The following is a 21,224-nucleotide window of genomic DNA, read 5'->3' as shown; positions in this document are numbered from 1 at the left end:
AATAAAGACATTTCAGTCGTTGTAGGTTTTTGTATCACTTGACAGACAGTCTATTGATACAGTCTATCTAGGTAGTGCTATGCATCGAAAACTTAAGAAACTAGGGTATTTCATCCGAAAATATATGTTGTAATCTCTACAAGTTAAGTAAAAATAACTTTACTTTTAAGTTTATTAGATTTATTTTGTGCGTGGCTATAAAATAAACAGACAGTCCTTGCAGAACGAGCACACCGAGGATTTTCGCATTGGAATCGACATAATTTTCAGAGATTTCTGTGCAGATCCCGGAGTCACCGAGTTTACATTCAAACCGAATTTGAATAACGTTGAGCGGAAATACATCCACGAAAAGTGCCGCCGTTTGGGTTTGAAATCAAAATCGAAAGGAAAAGAGCCGAATCGAACCTTAACAATGTTTAAAAACGTAACTTCAAATCAAGGTACATTTGAATTTAAAATTGGTAACGACGCTAAGAGTAAATTGAAGCATTTCGTGATGAATAACTGTAACGGGCCCACTGCTACGTTTAACGACCTTCATCAGGTTGTTATTACGAATGGAAGTGAGGGTAATTTATGCTTTGGGGATCCCCCTTTTGTCAATGGCCCGAGTTCGTATGAATTTGCTGATTTTAGAAGTAATCTTCCCGTTTTTGAAATGAGAAATTTTATTTTGGAAACGATTGAAAGGAATTCCGTTACGATTATTTCCGGAGAAACCGGTTCGGGAAAAACCACCCAGATTCCTCAATACCTCTTGGAATACTCAAATTCACTTAATAAACCTTGTAGAATTATTTGCACGCAACCAAGGAGAATTTCCACCGTTGCTGTAGCTGAAAGGGTTTCAATTGAAAGAGGGGAACGAGTTGGCGAAACTTGTGGTTACCAAATAAAATTAGATTGTTGCTTAGGACCCACAACTTCACTAATTTATTGTACAACCGGCGTTTTATTGCGTACATTAATGAGCGGATTCGCCGTTTTGAAGAATGTATCTTACATAATAATCGACGAAATCCACGAAAGAGATAAATTTACCGATTTCGTTTTGATCAGTCTTCGAGAATGTATAAAACAATTCCCGAATTTGCGTTTAATATTAATGTCGGCTACGTTGGACGTGGAATTATTCGAGAATTACTTTGGGAACGTCGCTAAAGTTGAAGTCAAAGGAAGAACATATCCCATACAACATTACTTCCTCGAAAATATATTACTTGAATTAAATTATGAGTCTGAACAGATGAAATTGATTCAGAAAAAAAATAGCAAACAAAACAATGAAATAGCCGAAAGTAATAAAATTAATGAAGTTGTAGTAGTCGATCAAGATGTATTAAGAGAAATGGATGAAGCTTTATTGCATTACATTTCAATTCCTAACGAAGAAAATTTCATTCAAGTCTTACATCTTATTTTATCCGAAGAAGTTTCTGTTAATCATCAGCACAGTGGTGCAGGATACACGCTTTTGATGGCAGCTGCGGCTAATGGTCATATTGAATTTGTTGAAAAATTACTAAATTTAGGTAAAAAATTATTTTTATATCATTTATTTATACTCTCACTTCCGTGAGAAAGACTGATTATTAATTATATATACAAGAATATTAAAAAAAAAATTGTTTAGGTGCTGATGTATCATTAAAATCACAACAAAATTGCACAGCAATCGATATGGCTGAACAAAACTGCCATAACGGCGTAGTAACCCTGATTCGATATTTCGAATACATGAAGAGACAAGTTCACAATGACGTTTTAAGTCTGTACAATCAAACGATTCTTGAAGACATAATCGACCACGATTTAATCGTTGCGATCATCACACATATCCATCAAACTGAGATTAAAAACAATATGGGGGTTCTCGTATTCCTTCCGGGTTACGAAGATATCATGCTTCAACTTGAAGCTTTATCTGCATCTCCTGTTGGAAAGTTTCTCAAAATTTGCGTATTACACGGAAGCATGATGGTTAATGCGCAACACGACGTTTTCAAGCGATCGCAACAACGCAAAGTGATTTTATCAACGAATGTTGCTGAAACGAGTATTACCATTGATGATATTGCCCATGTTATTGATACTGGGAAGGTTAAACAGAAATCGTACGATTCGGTGAGAAAAATTTTGATTAAATAAGTTTTTCTTGATTTATTTTCTTTTGGGGTTTAAGTTGAATGGAACATCTACTTTGGAAACTACATGGATTAGTATTGCTTCTTTAAAACAAAGAGCCGGGAGAGCTGGAAGATGCGCTCCAGGAAAATGTTATCATATATTTTCTAGGACGCGTTATGAGTCGCTTTTAATAAATACCATACCGGAAATACTCACGGTACCTTTACATGTAAGCCTTTTTTTATAATTTTTAATCAAACCGATTTTCCTTAATCTAATTTTTTTGACATTTTAAGGAACTTTGCCTCCAAACCAAACAACTCGCCCCACACGGGATGAAAATAGCCGATTTTCTTTCAAAAGCCCTCGAAGCCCCAAACACTCACGTTATAGTGAATGCGATAAACGATTTAGTTTCGCTTGGAGCTCTCGATTCTAACGAAAGCCTAACCGTTCTTGGTTCTCATTTACTTCGTCTCTGTATCGAACCCCATTTGGGTAAAATGCTAATCTATTCGGTAATTTTTAAATGTCTCGATCCCGTTTTAACCGTCGTTGCTACTTTGACCCATAAAGATCCTTTCGTTTTACCAACGAAAGGTTCCGAAAAAGTCGAAGCTCTGAAACGAAAGAAATCGTTAACTTGCGGGACGTTCAGCGATCATATGGCCCTGTTAATGGTGTACCAAAAATGGCAGGAAGCGAAATTAACTAAGACGGAAAGGAAGTTTTATCGCGAATATTACGTTAGTCCGAGTTGTATGGATATGATTTCGGCGACGAGATGCCATTTGGTTAGCTTGTTAAGGCAGTCTGGTTTGGTGCCGGTTTCCAGTGGCATTAGGAATTTAGTACAATTTAATAGAAGTTGGCCAATTGTTAAAGCAGCGCTATGTGCGGGGTTATATCCGAATGTTGTGTTTTCGCATCACAATAAAGTGGTTTCAAGGTATATACACTCACTTTCACATGAAATACATCACCCATTAAGAATTAGGCTACAATTTTGAAATTTCGGTAAAATAATGCTTTTTTATCAACTAAGAAACGATGAAAGTTTAGTTGAAAAAAACAAAAATTAACATTTTTCAAGAAAAAGCTAGTAGTAGGTTGCATCTCCACGCATGGCTATGCATGCATTAACTCTACCCATGCTCTCAATTAAGGGGGGAAGTACATTTAGACGCGATAAAATAAGTTTGATACCCACTACTATTTAGTGATGCTTTGTTTTATAAAAATATGTATTCACATATTCTAAAACTTTTATAGGCGAACGGCAAATAGTGATCAGATAGGGGAACTTACGGAGTGAGCGGTTCCGTTTCAAACATTCTAGTATTCGCTAGAGTGGTTAGAATTACTTGCGAATGCTTTTAAATTGTTCCCAACATCTTCTATGTGAACCAAAAAAAAGTTAAAAAAAAAATAAGCATTTAAAAAATACAGGTGTTTTAATATAATGTTAAAACTTTTTAAGAAAATATTGATATACAGTAAAACCTCTTAACCCAGATATGCCCATACAAATTTGGTGGTTGTTTATGAGTAGATGTTCTGAGAGGTTAGTGTTTAAGCTATAAATAAACAAATTTTGTAAAACAAATTAAAAATGTATTTTGAAAAATACAAAATTCAAGCCGTATTATATAGTATAGTTCTGCTTATCTTGAGGTATGACGTAGTGGTCCCTGTGATCAAAACGAATATACATCTTCATTATGTGACATATGTCCTCTTGAAGTCGTTTGTTTTTTATTCTGCAATAGCAGTGTGGTGGCAATTCTTCTTCTAAATTTTAGCTGATCAAGTGTTCCATCACTTCTCCTATGTAGTTGCCAGGCGTTGTGGACTGACATGTCAATACAATGCGCTATAAGAGGAAAATACTGTTTTTTCTCTCTGACATACCGTATTTTCTCGAATGTAATCCGCACCTTTTTTACAAATTTTATGTGCTCTAAAATCAAATGCGGATTACAATCGGGTGCGGATTAGATTCGCAGTCGTATAGTTGCAATTTGGAAAATAGTAAAATAAAATCACATTATAACAATAACACTTTATTAAGGGTTTTAGAACGATATTTACATTTTTATGTATCATTTTCTTCCCATATTACGTCATCTTCGGATTATACAAAACTTCTTAAATGATGTTATAATATTGTTTTCAGGGATCGTTTTCCATGTCGCCTACACTCACTGAACAAGTTCAGAAGCTCCTTTAATTGCTCCCGGTTTTGTTAATTCTCGAGTTTGTTAATATACATATACATACACAGGTTGTAGTATGGATGTTATTCCACCAGGTATTATTATTGTGACAAGAAGTCTAAACCAAGGGCAATCATCTATGATTAATTAATATCCTTATTTAATAATCTTCCTGGTCTACGACTCCATACTTGTCTTAATCATTCCATCATCAGCTTTTCAATTATCCATCCTTTTTGTTGTGCCCTAACTAGGACCTCATTCGGGAAGTCTTTCAGATTTCAGAATGGTTTTTTTCTCAATAGTAGTAATGTCAGCAATTTTTCCCTATCACTTGTTACTGCTAGCATCAATGTGATGCGCAATTTTTCGCAACCATTCGTTTATAAAGAAATTTCCCACACACCTCTTCTTTCCAGTGTGTAGTTGGGTGGCATATCCAGATATACTACCATTTTGTTGACATTTACAGTTTGAGACAAATTGAAATTTTCTTGAAAATCATTAGGCGCTTTTGGGAGCTAGTATTAAAAATTCTTTAGTCCCTCTTTTCGTTTTTCTTGAGAGAACTAGAAAACTGCCTCGTCAATTTCATGAAATCGTCTCTTCTTTGGCCCGGTAAATTTTTTGCACGATGCCTCACAGTCTCCAATAGCTACCTGGTCTTTCCGCAACAGCTGCAACGTTACTCTCGTTATCAGCAAAAATTGTACCAGCTTTTCGATTTCCTTAACGCTAACTTAATAACATCTCTTTAAACTTTGCTGTATAGAAGAACCTTTTAGATTTTTGCTACATTTTTTTATAATTACCCTATTATATGTATAATTATTAATTAAGCACACACCACGTTCGAGCTACTACTAGGGCAGTATATGAACGGAATTCGTGCTAGGCATTACTATTTATTTTTAAAATTATATTTATTTTCCAATTTTTTCTGGCTTGGTAAATTTAAAGTCTAGTCTAATAAAAACTCGTCGTAAGCAAGGTTTCTTTAGGTGCATCAGCGTCAGTCAACGGAAAAAATTATATTTATGGTTAACAACAAGCATCGCATCGTTTTGGTGTTGTCGAATTGCTCAAAGAAAGATGCGGATTACATTCGCAAACTAAATTTTTTTACCACTATGCATTTTTAAAATCGGGGTGCGGATTAGATTCGAGTGCGGATAAGATTCGAGAAAATACGGTATATACGATAAAGGCTCAAATTTTGATCATATCTGTCGACACCTCCCATATTGGCGTTGTATAAATTGACTAAATGTTACCCGAATAATTTTCTTTTCTTTTCGAGAAAATCTTTTTGCAGAATGAATTGGATTCACCCCTGCTGAATTTAAACATAAAGTGACAATACTATTGTCATGCCATTTTACAACAATTATATTTTGGACATCAACATTTTTATAATCGTAGCATCCCCTTGGCTCTTTCTTAATTTTTTTAGAATCCATCAGAGGATTAGCTGGTATACTGTTTTCACGAATGGTGCCTGTGTCTCTCAACTTCAAAGTATGGTACCATGGCTTCATCAATGCAATGCATATACTATTTTCTAAAAAATTTTTATTCAGATGTTGGAATAAAGGCCTCACCTTTGCGAATTTGTCTCTTGCTTCTATTTTAGTAGTATCTGCAAGATGAAAATGGGACATAATATATTCAAAATTATTTCGACTTATTGCTTTAGACACCAACACATTTTGACATTTTGTCTCTTTCATACTCCCAGTACATTCTCCTTCTTGGTACTTGCATGTATCCACTGAGTAATAGTACACGTATAAATGCTTTTATTTCTGTTTTCTCTATTCTTAGGTGGTGATTCTTCTGATTTGCATAACCATTACTTTCGATTACTATTAGATCCAGTATTTCATCATCAAAGAAAAGTGAAAATAACTCCAAAGCACTTATATCGTTATCATTTTCATCTACTTGGCCATTAAAAATTATATTATTACGCTCCAAGTCGTTATCCGTCCATTTATAACTTTTCCTTTTTTTCGTATTTTTTCGATCGAATTTAAATTCGTTGAAACTAAAATTATTTTAAACCTATTATTTCTCTACAATTTGCAATAAAGGTGTGTTCCTTAATGTGGCTCTTAGTGATAATCCCGTTTTATTCCCACAGAAGTAAAGAGACGGAGTTATAAAAACCGGGAAGACTTGTAGATTGTTATCTATAACGTACTTGTTAAAGGTTTATAACTTTTACAATTTAAATCATTTGAAATTAAAACTTCATAGAATCAAGAGGTTAAACAAGATATTGCTATAAAAATAATCGATTTTTTTGATCACGTGATCATGCGTGAGTTACTTTAATCACGCGTGAGTCCCGTGGTTCATATGTATAGTAGTAGGGAAAAACGCTATTTTAACGGAAGTACTTAGAATTTCGCCTTAAAATTTTCCTATCACATTCTTAAGATGTTCAGGCAACTTTTTATGGAAAAAAGATTTCCATAAAAAGAATTTCCGCTCTTAAGTGGTCGATGTTCTCCTCGGGTATCTCGTTCCATGCAAACTCTAGATTGTGTCGAAGGTCATCCAGATTCTCAGGAGGCCTGGGTACTTGTCTTAGTCGCCAACCCATCATATCCCAGACATGTTCAATTGGCGACAATTCCGATGACCTTACAGGCCAGGGCAAAATCTGTAATCCAACCTGTTCCAGGAACCTTCTTTTTAACTACAGCAGTATGGGGTCTTGCATTATCCTGTTGTGTGGCATTCTGCAACGTCTTCATGAAAGGTACTAACACCGGTTCCAGAACGTTGTCGATGTAACGACATGTAAAGGTCTTTGCCCACTACACCGTTCCATACTAGGACCATAACAGGAACGCGTCATATATATGCCCGTATGCCACGCGTATTATGCCCGTGTATGCAAACTGTAGATGCCCCGTTCGGATCTCGTTTAGTCACAGTATAAAGTAAATCAGTAGTCTCACTTGCCATATATGGCGTCCTCAGTCTTGCTAAAGTAACGCAAAAACAGCGACGACGGTATTGGATTCACGATGCTCTAAAAGAACGAAAAGCTGAGGGAGAATACTGGACATTATTTAGACACTTAATTGATGATGAAGAAAATTTTTCAGTACTTTCGAATGTCATCATTTCAAATTTCCTTCCAGGCTCTCTCTTTCCTTTGAGTATCCATATCAATTTTGGATGTTGAAAGTTATATAAAAATTCGTATTTACGAACACATTTCATTAGTTTTTCGTCCACCATATTTAACAACCTGCTGAACCTGCTGCAGTGTTCTAGCGCGAAAGGAATAGTAAAACAGATGTTTGCGTAACCACGCGGTTGGGCAGCCTATGCACATCGGTGCGTGCCGTGCACCGAACGTTTCGGCACCTGCAAAATATTCCTCCCTGGGAATTGCTGTCGGGTCGGGCATGGCACGGTACGGCGTTAGTCGGTGCCGGAACGGTCCAGTGGACATTGTCTCATGATAATTCATACAAAGAATATTTTTTTGCATGTGTCGATACGGTTACGCTCATAGTATATATACGGTGTAGTGGGCAAACACCCACGTCCAGCACATATCAGCCCCCAAACTATAACCCCAGGTGTTAAGGCTGTGTGGCGTCTTTGAACGAACTCCAAATGCCGTTTTTCCCCTCGATGTCGCATCCTTCTACTACTATCATTCATCCATAAACAAAACCTTGATTCATCACTGAAGATGATGTCATTCCAATTGATGAACCCACCCTTGCCGTTTTTGACACCATGCAAGTCTGGCTGCTTTATAGGGAGGTGTTAATGGAAGCCGATGGTAAGGACGGTATGAATGAAGCCCAAAGGAAGAAATTCTTCTGTAAACAGTTGAAATCGACAAGTGTCCCTTCAAAGCTCTCGTCCAATCCACAGCAATTGACCTTGTTGTTTAAAATCGATCCCTGGTAGCCATCCGCCTAAGGAGTCGGTCTTCACGTTCGTTGTTTCTTCGGGCGGGTCTTCCAGCAAGACGGCGCCTCTGAATACCTTCTTCTGATCATAAAACCCATATCTGAGCAACTGTAGTGTGGTCCCGATTCATCCTTCTCCCAATTTCGGAGTAAGAGACCCACCTCTTTGATACCAAAATCGACGACCGACGTCGCATTGGGAGCATTGCAAGGCGTCTACTTGGCAGTTTGACAATCAAATTAACTTACAGTACTAGGAAGAAAATATTGAAAGTTGAGTTTTTTCGGCGGAAACTTTCATCGTTTTTTAGTTGATAATAAGGCATTATTTTACCGAAGTTTCAAAGTTGTAGTTCAAATTTTAGTGGGTGGTACATTTCATATGAAAGTGAGCCTATTAAATAATAAATTAAATAATTTAATAAATTATTATTTGATAGAAATGAAAAGAGGGTTTTAATGCATTCGACTTCGTGTCTTCGAGGAACCATGGAATACTCATCAGGATTATGGTTTGTTTTTGATGAAATGTCAAAACTTGGGAATTTGTGCAATTTAAAAGGAGTTACTGCTGTTACTCCATTAACTGTAAGCTAATTATTGGTATTAGACACCCAAATAGAACTAAAACAACTTTTTCTATTTAAAAATTAGATTGTTTTAACCGCTGGTTCAACTTTGCGATTTGATCCGGAATCGTCAATAATGGAAATCGATGATTCTTTAAATGTGAACTTGGGTGGCGATGTAGTGTGGAAATTTCGACTTGCTTTAAACGACATGATTCAACGTCACGTCACGCAACCATCTGCTAAAACTACAAAATTCGAAACGGATCTTCTCGGACTTTTTAATTATGTTCTTGTAATCGAAGAGTCTTATTTTAATCTTGTTCAACCGTTTGAATTTGGAAAAAGGCCACGAGTCCCACCAGGAAGCAATGGATATTTGCATTTTAACACAAACGGCGAATCATCGAACGACTTCGATCCAAATATGGAACCTAATTTCGGTGATAATGTTGAAAGGAATCAGCAGGTTCTTAAAAGAAATTTTAATGGAATTCCAAATGATGCTGATGATAATCATGATCATCAAAGTGGTAGTTCGAAACAATACCAACCTTGTTTGAAAACTGGTTCTTCTAAACGACAAGGTTGCGGACCACATTCAAAACAGCCTGAATTGAGTCATACCAGCGGGAATGGAGCAAACGTTCCAAGCACATCTCAAGATGGTGTTTTTAGTGATCATCGCCGTTTTGGTATTCCAACGAATGTGTTGATTGATATGACAGCGACTATAGGACCAGTATATCGTTTTGGTCCGTCGTCGATATTTTATGTTATCCGTCCATTGGAATTGAGCAATATCATGATTAGTTTATCGCAAGGAATTTGGAATTTCGCCCCGCAAACTGAGCGGAAGGTTTTTAGGAGCTTCTTGGTATATATAATTAAATTTGATTTCATTTATTAATTAATTTTTTTTTTTTTTTGTAACCTAGGAAAATCAAAAGACTTTTCTTCTATACAACGTTCTAGGAACTTCGGAATTTCAAGCTTTAGCCCAATTAATGTCTACTAATGACGGTCAATATAACACACCTGCCAAAATTAATTGGTTAAGTACACAAGGAGTTACATACGATCAAATCAGGTGAGTTTCCTATTAAATATATTGATAATTTTTTATTGTTTAAATAATTTTAGGGGATTTTTTCCAAATGGGATCAATTACTTCGTGGATGGGTATCAAATTAGTAGGGAGATTGGCATAAAAATAGCCACGTTGATGATGGAACGTAACGATCAACCTAACGTTTTCGCACGTCCAATTTTGTTTAGGGGTCTTGATATTTAAGAATAATTTTTAAAGTAAATCTTTTTTATTACCTCATCTTATCCGAACAATATTCTTTTTTCCAAACACTTCTTTTAGAATTTTCTCATTTTGATCGCATTTCTTTTAAAATTATTTATCTACGATGTTCGTACAGTTCCTTTAACAAAAAACATTTTAATAAATTATCCTTTTCTATGTTAGCTTAATAATTGTTACGGTTTAATTATTTTTAACTTAATTTTTTTGCATTTTTTTTTGTGCATGTAGTTTATGTCGTATTGTAAATGTGTTTATTAATGTGTTAAATCCTGATCATGCCACATCATCTCCGCACCATTATCCACATCCGATTATGAAATAAGAAGATTAATTTATTTATTAAGAAGTTACAGGTAAGTTAGAATTAATTTAGTATTAACGTTAATTAATGTTATTACTTTCTTGTAAGTATTAAGTTTTCTTAAAACTCCAGTTGCTTAACTAATATGTTTTCTTTTTTGGGTGATTTTTTCAGAGTTTCCTGAAAGAAGGAGTGGAGGTTATAAGAAACCACGTTGGAGAGGTGGATGGAGAGGAAGAAGAAATAATCATCAGTGGTAATTTTTGTTGTTTGTTGAATTAACTATTAAAAAATGACTTTTATGTTTTATTAGGGTTTATTTATTGATTAAAAAATACTTTCTGATAAAAACTAATTTCTTACTTAAAAAATTTATCATATTTAATAAAATTTCCTTTATAAGTGTTTACAGGTACACAAGATATCAAATATTACAGTAATTAATCTCCTCAATTACCTTTTAGTGTGTGAAAACTTTGAAACATACTTGAAACAATTTGAAGCACTTAACTTCATATTAAATCACTTTCTGTTAGCAGACGTCAGTTACATAATGTCTATAACTATAACAACCATTTTCTGAGTCAGTAATTTTTGCAATTCCCTACTGGGAATTTCATATAACGCGCAATATATGAATGCAGTAACCATAGTTACGAAGCTACTATATGCTTGCACTGTGCCATTGGGTAGTTTTGCATAAGAAAAGTTTAACTTGGAAAAAGGTGAGCCGCACGTCTCTCAAGACGGCTAAACCCGAATGATTCTAGTTCTAGGTCTTGTGTTAGTTCTAGTGATAGTGAAATACTAGAACTAGAAACATTCGGGTTTAGCCGCACGTCTTTCAAGACGGCTAAACCCGAATGATTCTAGGTCTTGTGTTAGTTCTAGTAATAGTGCTAGTGCAATACTAGAACTAACACTAGACCGAGAACTAGAAACATTCGGATTTAGCCGCACGTCTCTCAAGACGGCTAAACCCGAATGATTCTAGTTCCAGGTCTTGTGTTAGTTCTAGTGATAGTGCTAGTGCAATACTAGAACTAACACTAGACCGAGAACTAGGAACATTCGGATTTAGCCGCTCGTGTCTTAAGACGGCTATGCCCGAATGATTCTAGTTATAGGTCTTGTGTTAGTTTTAGTGATAGTGGAATGCTAGAACTAACACTAGACTTAGAACTAGAAACATTCGGGTTTAGTCGCACGTCTCTCAAGACGGCTAAACCCGAATAATTCTAGTTCCAGATCTTGTGTTAGTTCTAGTGATAGTGCTAGTGCAATACTAGAACTAACACTAGACCGAGAACTAGGAACATTCGGATTTAGCCGCTCGTCTCTTAAGACGGCTATGCCCGAATGATTCTAGTTATAGGTCTTGTGTTAGTTTTAGTGATAGTGGAATGCTAGAACTAACACTAGACTTAGAACTAGAAACATTCGGGTTTAGTCGCACGTCTCTCAAGACGGCTAAACCCGAATAATTCTAGTTCCAGATCTTGTGTTAGTTCTAGTGATAGTGCTAGTGCAATACTAGAACTAACACTTCACCCAGAACTAAAAACATTCGGATTTAGCCGCACGTCTCTCAAGACGGCTAAACCCGAATGATTCTAGTTCTAGGTCTTGTATTAGTTCTAATGATAGTGTAAAACTAGAACTAACATTAGACCTAGAACTAGAAAGTATCGGGTTTAGCCGCACGTCTCTCAAGACAGCTAAACCCGAATGATTTTAGTTCTAGGTCTTGTGTGTGAGTTCTAGTGACAGTACTAGTGTAAAACTAAAACTAACACTAGACCGAGAACTAGCAACATTCTGGTTTAGTCGCACGTCTCTCAAGACGGCTAAACCCGAACGATTCTAGTTCTAGGTCTTGTGCTAGTTCTAGCGATAGTGCTAGTGCAATACTAGAACTAACACTAGACCGAGAACTAGAAACATTCGGATTTAGTCGCACGTCTGTCAAGACGGCTAAACCCGAATGATTCTAGTTCTAGGTCTTTTGTTAGTTTTAGTGATAGTGGAATGCTAGAACTAACATTAAACTTAGAACTAGAAACATTCGGGTTTAGTCGCACGTTTCTCAAGACTGCTAAACCCGAACGATTCTAGCTCCAGGTCTTGTGTTAGTTCTAGTGATAGTGATAGTGCAATACTAGAACTAAAACTAGATCGAAAACTAGAAACATTCGGATTTAGCCGCACGTTTCTCAAGACGGCTAAACCCTAATGATTTTAGTTCTAGGTCTTGTGTGTGAGTTCTAGTGATAGTGGAATGCTAGAACTAACACTAGACCGAGGACTAGAAACATTCGGGTTTTAGACGCACGTCTCTCAAGACGGCTAAAGCCGAATGATTCTTGGTCTTGTGTTAATTCTAGTAATAGTGCTAGTGCAATACTAGAACTAACACTAGACCGAGAACTAGAAACATTCGGATTTAGCCGCATGTCTCTCAAGACGACTAATCCCGAATGATTCTAGTTCTAGGTCTTGTGTTAGTTCTAGTGATAGTGAAATGCTAGAACTAACACTAGACTTAGAACTAGAAACATTCGGGTTTAGCCGCTCGTCTCTTAAGACGGCTATGCCCGAATGATTCTAGTTATAGGTCTTGTGTTAGTTTTAGTGATAGTGGAATGCTAGAACTAACATTAAACTTAGAACTAGAAACATTCGGGTTTAGTCGCACGTTTCTCAAGACTGCTAAACCCGAACGATTCTAGCTCCAGGTCTTGTGTTAGTTCTAGTGATAGTGATAGTGCAATACTAGAACTAAAACTAGATCGAAAACTAGAAACATTCGGATTTAGCCGCACGTTTCTCAAGACGGCTAAACCCTAATGATTTTAGTTCTAGGTCTTGTGTGTGAGTTCTAGTGATAGTGGAATGCTAGAACTAACACTAGACCGAGGACTAGAAACATTCGGGTTTTAGACGCACGTCTCTCAAGACGGCTAAAGCCGAATGATTCTTGGTCTTGTGTTAATTCTAGTAATAGTGCTAGTGCAATACTAGAACTAACACTAGACCGAGAACTAGAAACATTCGGATTTAGCCGCATGTCTCTCAAGACGACTAATCCCGAATGATTCTAGTTCTAGGTCTTGTGTTAGTTCTAGTGATAGTGAAATGCTAGAACTAACACTAGACTTAGAACTAGAAACATTCGGGTTTAGCCGCACGTCTCTCAAGACGGCTAAACCCGAATGATTCTAGTTCTAGGTCTTGTGTTAGTTCTAGTGATAGTGCTAGTACAATACTAAAGCTAACACTAGACCTAGAACTAGAAACATTCGGATTTAGCCGCATGTCTCTCAAGACGGCTAAACCCGGATGATTCTAGTTCTAGGTCTACTGTGAGTTCTAGTTTTATTTCAATAAAAATATGCAACATAGTGATATCTCATGTTAACTAGCGCTACCTACCACTGTCACTAGAACTAACATTAGAACTAGAAACATTCAGACATGTTGCATTTTATGTGGGACAAATTTTCTTGTTTAGAGTCTTTTACTTCCAACTTCTAAGTCAGTTAGGCATTAAAAGAGCAAATTTTCCATTATTACAGTTAATTATCTTCTATTGATTGTTGTAGTCTTCCATTAAAAAAAAGCATAAAAACAATTACGTTTGTTTATTTCGCCAATTTAAATTACAATAACACTTATTTATTATGATAATTGTTTACAGTTCATTTCGACTTACTTAAAACACTACATATTATCTAAAATAGCGAAAGTAGAAAAAGAACTTCACCAAAAAGCCCCCTTCTTGGCACCATTTCTTATTTTAATTCAATCACTGTCATCGTCATTTCTTGCCCTATTCAACGGCCTTCTACTTTCATCTTCGGAACCATAAATAACATCTTCGTCGGAATCATTAATCATCGAAAAGGTTGGGTTATCTTTAGTTATAATTGATTCTAAAACGATTTTTTTTAAATCAATCGATTACAAAATGAGATTTTTAATGTTTACCTTGAATGGTTTTAGTATTTGGAGAATAAACATAGGTCATGGCTTAAACGTAGAAATTTAATAAACCGTAAAAAGACATGAATTGAACAGAACTGTTGTAATGGGTGGACAATTGGGCGACGAAGTTATCTTCCAAAACTCCGATTCCAAATCTTAAAACTGTTATTGTTAAGCTTATCGATAAAACCACCAACATTAGTAGTGTCAAAAATTTTAATCTCATATCGAAAAATGGCATTGATCTTAATTCACTATAAGCTCTTAGTAGTAACAATAGTAAATAGGCGATGTAAATTCCGCAAAATGTAAAAAAGATTACTTTTAATGTCTAAAACAAAACATAATGGCACTGATTTATTTAAATAATCAACGTAAAAAAGGAGATGTGTAAAATAACACATTTTCTAAATCGAGTAAGTAAAATGTTCATATTTTAATTCATAAATTTCTTTTTGATTTTCTGTGATTAGTTATGTAAAATTAATGGAGCAACAGAAGTACAAAAAGGAGGCAAAAATGGATTACATTGCAACCAAAGTATGTCATTTTACTCATCTTTTTCTTAAATAGATGTAAGTGATAAACATGAATCACTAATTATTTCATTTAATTAAGTGGAGTGGTCTACACTCAACTGATACAGACGACTTCCATATACAGGTACGTTTAAATACACTTAACCGCAAAATTAACGCACCGTTTATATATTTCGATTTATTATAATTAAAGTCAAAATTATCATACATTTTGTAAAACATATTAAAAATAGAATACATAAACAGAATTATTTCGATAATAACAATAAGTTTGACTTAAATGAATTGTAGGAAATAAACGAAAACTAAAAATAAACAAAATCATGTAAAATATATGTGCTTTAACACGTATAATGTGGTTTCTCGAATGTTACATGTGGAATATCTTTCATTTGGCCTTCTGTACATTCTGTCACTGGCCTTCTGTTACGACGATCAGAACTTACAAGGCAAAACGAAGCATCAAAAATTGATCCTCCACCGCATTTATAGTTCATGGCCTGCCTTGGTCACGTCGTCTAGCATAATTGTTGGTCTCTACAAATCTCTGCAAAACCCTACCGACCGTTGTATGAGCCACGCCAAGTTACACATTCATCACGATTTAAATTTCGTCTAGCACGCTCCATTATGTATTGCACGAATGACAGTTATCTTATCAATTGGTAAAACAATTAAAATGCAATGCCTACTTTTATTTTAGAAGTGAGGCTTATTTACTTAAAAAACAAGCCCCTCATGAAAAGCTGCTATGATTTCAAAATTAAATAAAGAAGACTGACAAATCCTATACAAAAGGCGTAATTGAGTCAATAGAAATATAGCCAAATTAAACTATACTGAAGACTGTCGCTCTTCGTTTAGCAATTTAAAAATCTTTGAATGTTTGAAATATACAATGTTACTTCATTGTCAACTAAAAAAAAATGGTGATTTTCACAATTACAAAACTAGGAGGGGGGGTGACATCCGACATGATGCGTTGAGACTGACCAGATCTAGGAACGCCTATAAATATTATGGAATAAAATTTTTTAATAGTCTGCCTGGTAGTTATAAGTATTTAACATTTAAAGTTTTTGTAACTAGGATTAAAGATGTTTTATTGCGTAAAGCCGCAATTACAATTAATGTTGATGTATTGTACGTTAATGGATTCAGAAAAAAACCTCTATCCAATAACGTGAAGAAAAACATACCTAGCAATTTAAAAATCAAAAGTTGATAATCGCTTGAAATTGAAGATGGCGTTGGAAAAAGTTTATTTGCAGCATGAATCAAACCATTTAATTTGATACCTCGCTCATGAAAATCGAAATGTAAATGACAGAGTTACAGCTTGGGGCGTTTTTTATCTGACACCCTGTATAATATTTCTCGAAATAAAACTAAAAGTCAGAGTGGTGCGTTAATTTTGCGGTTAAGTGTATATCACAGTTACAATATTTTCTCTTTATACAGGGTGTTTTAAAACAACGTTTAAATATTTATAGGGGTAGTGCTACAGTAGAAAACAAGTCGAAAAGTGTTAACCAAGATGGGTCCGAAAATCAACCGTTTTCGCGTTACAGGATGTTCAAATTTTTTGGGACGCTAGGTTTTTTCTTTTAAACTGTAACTACTACAGATTTGATACTTGGGAAATCGATACAGTATGAAACTGTCTCTTTTTGAGAGTAGTATGATGTTTCCATTGCTTCCAGTTAGTATAAGTTATTCCATTACAAAACGTTATGCCATTAGTTACCAAAATTTGGCCATTACAAGGAGTAGGCTTTGCCTTACGTACAATCTGCTAAGATACATTAATTTGACGTTTTGTTGAAATTACGAAATAACCAAACTCCAGTCATTTGATTTTGCGAAATGTGAAGTGAAATCGTTTGCAATGGTCTTGTATTCAAATGCTGAAATGAGCGATATGGTGTTTATGTACGGCCGTGTCAATGCAAATAGTTTGAGAGCACATCGTTTCTATGCTGAAACATTTTCCAATCGCCGGCTAACAGGGTTGCCAAACAATTCGTGAAAACTACGGGCTATTTGAAAGAGTTCGGGCTTCCTTTGAACGTAGAATGAGAAACTGTATTGATGTTGCAGGTCGACATTTTGAACATCTTCAGTAAAAAGCTTCGTTTTGATTAATGTTAGTATTACGTTGTGTCAATTCAATTTTTCTAATAATTTATTTTTTAAAATGTTTTCTTTTTCGGAAACCTTAAGGAGTACAATTCCTTTTTTCGAATTAATGTTGTTTAGAATTAAGCTATCTGACTAATTGTTAAATAAAATTTTTGAATTTTCTGAAAAATAGTGGTATTTATTTTCACTTCCGGTCTAACCGGAAGCAATGGAAACATCATACTATTCTCAAAAAGAGACAGTTTTATACTGTATCGATTTGCCAGGTATCAAATCTGTAGTAGTTATAGTTTAAAAGAAAAAATGTAATGTCCCAAAAAATTTGAACCCCTATACCCCTATAAATATTTAAACGTTGTTTTAAAACACCCTGTATACATTGTATATGTGAGTGAAATAATCTGAATCAGAATGAAATAATTATTGATTAGAGTAAACCATACAGTTATTGGACAGTTAAGGGATTTTTTGTAGTTACTTATCTGATTTCGTAGATAATACACGAATTACATTTTTAATTATTTATTGCAAAAAAGTACAAATAGTCATTGGGCGGTAATGTTACAGTTATTGGACATATGTTAATTGTAATACATTACTGTTGAAACTTGATTATACACACAATGCGCTTATTTAGGATAAATTTTTTCATCTTCATCCAATCCTTCAAGTTATATTTTGACACCTTGCTGTTGTTTCTTGTCTTACTGATTTTGCAAGGATCATTATTAATGTTCTTATCCTGGCCAGTTTCAAGTTGTTAAAATTTGTCTGTATTTAATAAGTTTTCATCATAGGAGTTCTTATAAAGTTCATTTTCTGGGCTCTTCGCTGTAACAATTATGGCATAGATAAGTATTCATATCAGGAATAAGAATTCGATGAGATTTTGGAACGTATTTCTTATGGAAACTATGTTTAGGTTCCTAACACTTCAAGTTGATCTTATTTTGACACGTTTTTCCGTAAACAAAACATTTGAGTTTAGTATCTCTTTATGTCTTCGTTTCTCCTCTTTTTATCGTTCTGTTTCTATCTGTAATGTAATATTCTTTTTTGATCAAGTCTGTTTAATATTGTACATGTTTTTTTTGCTCCTTTTTCCGCATTGACCTTCCCTATGGACGGACATATACAGGGTCATCCACGACGATCGTTCATTAGAACTTTACAGGGTTCTAGCTAAAACAAAAATTTGAAAATTCAGATTTAAGTATTATTAATTGCGTTCTCTTCGACTAAAATATTTTCAGATTTCTAGCAATTCCGGTTATACCGGAAGTCGACACCTACTTTATTTTTTTAAATGGAACACCCTATATATTTTTACATATTTGGATTTGTCTATTTTCAAGGTTTATGAATAACTTTACTTTTTGCAATTTCATTCGGCCGTTCTCGAGTTATTCGAATTTTTCTAGAAAAATCTGCTCCAGCAGACATTTGTTAAAAAAATCAGAGAACACTCGATTTTTGGGATATCAATTTAGGATTCAGAACATGCGTAAGCAACATGATGGAGTATGTTTTGGTGCCGAGTACGTCCGTCTAGAACGTTTGGTTACTTTACTTCGGCACGATAACTTTTCGAAATTTGGAAATTTCATAACTTCATTTTTTTAAATGGCACCCCCCATATTTTATTACTTAGTCGTCTTGGGTGTCTCATTTTACATCTTTTATATCCCATATGCTCTATACCTAACATTTATAGTTTGGAAGATAATTAGGGTTTTTTGAAAAATGCACACATATCATATCGATATTTAACCTAGTGTGCCATGAATAGCTAGTGTGACCTAGTGTATAACCATATGAAGTGGCCTTTTGAAAATTTACAGACTTCTGATGTTTGATGCCAGCTTTTTAGTCAAATATTTTCAGGTTCCGGGTACTTGCGGTTACACCGGAAGATGTGACAACTTTCATATTTCAAATGAAACACCTGTATTTCATTACATTTTTGAAATTTTTGTTCAATTTTTTTAGGCCATTTGTAGGTTGCAGCCGACACGTATATGGCATTATTTGGTTACACTCTCAACAGAAATAAACCATAGCTTTAGCAAATGTCAAACTGTTTACTCTTTCCTTACTGATCCTCTGATTACACTCCAACAGAAATAAACCATAGCTTTAGCAAATGTCAAACTGTTTACTCTTTCCTTACTGATCCTCTGATTACACTCCAATTACACTCCAACAGAAATAAACCATAGCTTTAGCAAATGTCAAACTGTTTACTCTTTCCTTACTGATCCTCTGATAATACATAACCACAACAACATTCCACAACACCAAATTTTTTTTCCGGCGGTAAACTAGATGATTTATAAATTATAAAAAGTAACGTTGTAGTTGACATTTTTGATTGAAAAATGTAATAAAACTCAGGGTGTTCCATTTGAAATATGAAAATTGTCACCTCTTCCGGTGTAACCACAAGTACCCGGAACCTGAATATACTTTAGTTAAAAAGCTGGCATCAAACATCACAAGTCTACAAATTTTCAAACTTCCACTTCATCCGGTCATTCACTACATGACGGTATTCATGACACACTAGGTTAAATATCGATGTGTGTGCATTTTTCAAAAAACTCTAATTATCTTCCAAACTATAAATGTTAGGTATAGGACATATCGGATATAAAAGATGTAAAAAGAGACACCGAAGACGACTAAGTAATAAAATATGGGGGGTGCCATTTAAAAAAATGAAGTTATGGTACTTCCAAGTTTCGAAAAGTTAACGTGCCATAGTAATGTGACCAAACGATCTAGACAGCTGTTCTCGGCACCAAAACATACTCCATCATATTGTTTAAACATGTTCTGAATCCTAAATTGATATCTCAAAAATTGAGTGTTCTATGATTTTTTTAACAAATAACCGCTGGAGCAGATTTTTCTAGAAAAAATCGAATAACTCGAGAACGGAAGAATCAAATTGCAAAAAGTAAAGTTATTTATAAAGCTTCAAAACAGACAAATCCAAATATGTAAAAATATACAACAGTTGGGATGGTCTGATACTCCACTAGAGCAGTTGCGTTACACTTTTTTAAAGGGAGAATTATATTATAAGTACGAAGGCTTTCACGGCCGGTGTTAATTGAACTAAAATTAGCGTTTTTCTTAAAAGACGCCCGGCAAACTGCGAAAGATTCTAGTGTTAGTTCTAATTTTAGTTCAACGAGAATTATATTATTTAGTATTACATCTATGTGAATCAGACACACTCTTTACTTATTGCGACGTCCTTTCCTGCTTCGGTCCTAGGAAAGGGGTCTTGGTGCCCTTTTTTTTATGTTCGGGATGTTAACGGTCTCGGGCGCCACCTTATGTTTACAGAGTTAAGGAACTCTTTCGCCTCCAAGTAGCTTTTGGGGGTTACAGTCGGAGATTCAGGGTGTTTTAGAGAGGGTCAAAAAAATAAAAACATGCGGTTCATAAATTAAGAAATAAAATCAAAATTTATTAATAATAAAAAAAATCAACATAGGAGTTTACGGAGGAAGGTAAAAAAAATCTTTATTTAAATATATAATCGGTAAATGTCTGGCCTAGTGCAATCTTGTGGCACTCGTACTTCGGACGTGATTGAAATAATTATTCATAAGGGAATAATTGGTCTGGATGAAGTGCTACGGAAAACTCGCGGTAGCACCAGGTCGGAAAGATGTTGCGGAAAACTCGCAGCAACACCAGGTCGGGGAAAGTATTGCGGAAAACTCGCAGCAGTACCAGGTCGGAAGAGTGTTGCGGAAAACTCGCAGCAACACCAGGTCGGGGAAAGTATTGCGGAAAATAAAATCAAAGTCCCACAATTGTAAGACCAAAACGAAACTTACGATGAAACTCGGTTATTTCCAAAACTCGGAGATTTTTCGGTGAAGTCTGGCGAACTTCTTGAAGACGGTTGATGACGGCTGAAGACTCTTGAAGACTGTCGAAGACTAATCCAGAACGGTCGAAGACTGATCAAGACAGTTGAAGACTGATTCTGACAGTTGAAGACTGGTTGAAAATGAAATTTTGACCGGCTACTTATACTTGTTCGGGGTGAAAACTGGATTTTTCC

General features: G+C 35.2%; 2 protein-coding genes and 2 long non-coding RNA genes across 4 annotated transcripts; 2 read left to right on the top strand and 2 right to left on the bottom strand.

The window, feature by feature from the left end:
- The first annotated feature begins 415 nt into the window (after nt 1-415).
- LOC139429689 (3'-5' RNA helicase YTHDC2-like) lies at nt 416-8,887 on the top strand. Its single transcript, XM_071195622.1, has 5 exons — nt 416-1,535; nt 1,637-2,127; nt 2,186-2,359; nt 2,427-3,079; nt 8,731-8,887. The coding sequence occupies exons 1-5, from the start codon at nt 416-418 to the stop codon at nt 8,885-8,887; spliced, it is 2,595 nt and encodes an 864-aa protein (XP_071051723.1).
- On the bottom strand, nt 5,911-6,363 carry LOC139429644 (uncharacterized). The gene is made up of 2 exons (XR_011640203.1): nt 6,203-6,363; nt 5,911-5,985 (listed from the first exon to the last, which is right to left on the bottom strand). It is a non-coding gene; the product is annotated as an uncharacterized lncRNA (long non-coding RNA).
- Nucleotides 8,888-9,223: 336 nt separating the features above from the next.
- LOC139429643 (uncharacterized) lies at nt 9,224-10,784 on the top strand. The gene is made up of 4 exons (XM_071195599.1): nt 9,224-9,736; nt 9,798-9,949; nt 10,003-10,527; nt 10,650-10,784. Exons 1-3 carry the CDS (start codon nt 9,287-9,289, stop codon nt 10,151-10,153), a joined length of 753 nt encoding a protein of 250 aa, XP_071051700.1. The 5' UTR covers nt 9,224-9,286; the 3' UTR covers nt 10,154-10,527; nt 10,650-10,784.
- A 3,317-nt stretch (nt 10,785-14,101) lies between these two features.
- LOC139429662 (uncharacterized) lies at nt 14,102-14,504 on the bottom strand. Its single transcript, XR_011640216.1, has 2 exons — nt 14,463-14,504; nt 14,102-14,407 (listed from the first exon to the last, which is right to left on the bottom strand). It is a non-coding gene; the product is annotated as an uncharacterized lncRNA (long non-coding RNA).
- Nucleotides 14,505-21,224: the final 6,720 nt, after the last annotated feature.

Source organism: Onthophagus taurus, chromosome 4 (genome assembly GCF_036711975.1).
Source record: "Onthophagus taurus isolate NC chromosome 4, IU_Otau_3.0, whole genome shotgun sequence".
Lineage (NCBI taxonomy): Eukaryota > Metazoa > Arthropoda > Insecta > Coleoptera > Scarabaeidae > Onthophagus > Onthophagus taurus.
Note: the sequence above shows the minus strand (reverse complement) of the source record. Positions and strands in the feature narration are given on the sequence as shown.

What these genes read in the sequence shown, in the direction of transcription:
- LOC139429643 (XM_071195599.1), top strand. Translation starts at nt 9,287, where the DNA reads ATGGAACCTAATTTCGGTGATAATGTTGAAAGGAATCAGCAGGTTCTT. An exon ending in AGGTTTTTAGGAGCTTCTTG is followed by an intron (nt 9,737 to 9,797) that starts GTATATATAATT and finishes TTTGTAACCTAG; the next exon opens with GAAAATCAAAAGACTTTTCT. An exon ending in GTTACATACGATCAAATCAG is followed by an intron (nt 9,950 to 10,002) that starts GTGAGTTTCCTA and finishes AAATAATTTTAG; the next exon opens with GGGATTTTTTCCAAATGGGA.
- LOC139429689 (XM_071195622.1), top strand. Translation starts at nt 416, where the DNA reads ATGTTTAAAAACGTAACTTCAAATCAAGGTACATTTGAATTTAAAATT. An exon ending in TACTCACGGTACCTTTACAT is followed by an intron (nt 2,360 to 2,426) that starts GTAAGCCTTTTT and finishes TGACATTTTAAG; the next exon opens with GAACTTTGCCTCCAAACCAA. An exon ending in CACAATAAAGTGGTTTCAAG is followed by an intron (nt 3,080 to 8,730) that starts GTATATACACTC and finishes ATTATTTGATAG; the next exon opens with AAATGAAAAGAGGGTTTTAA.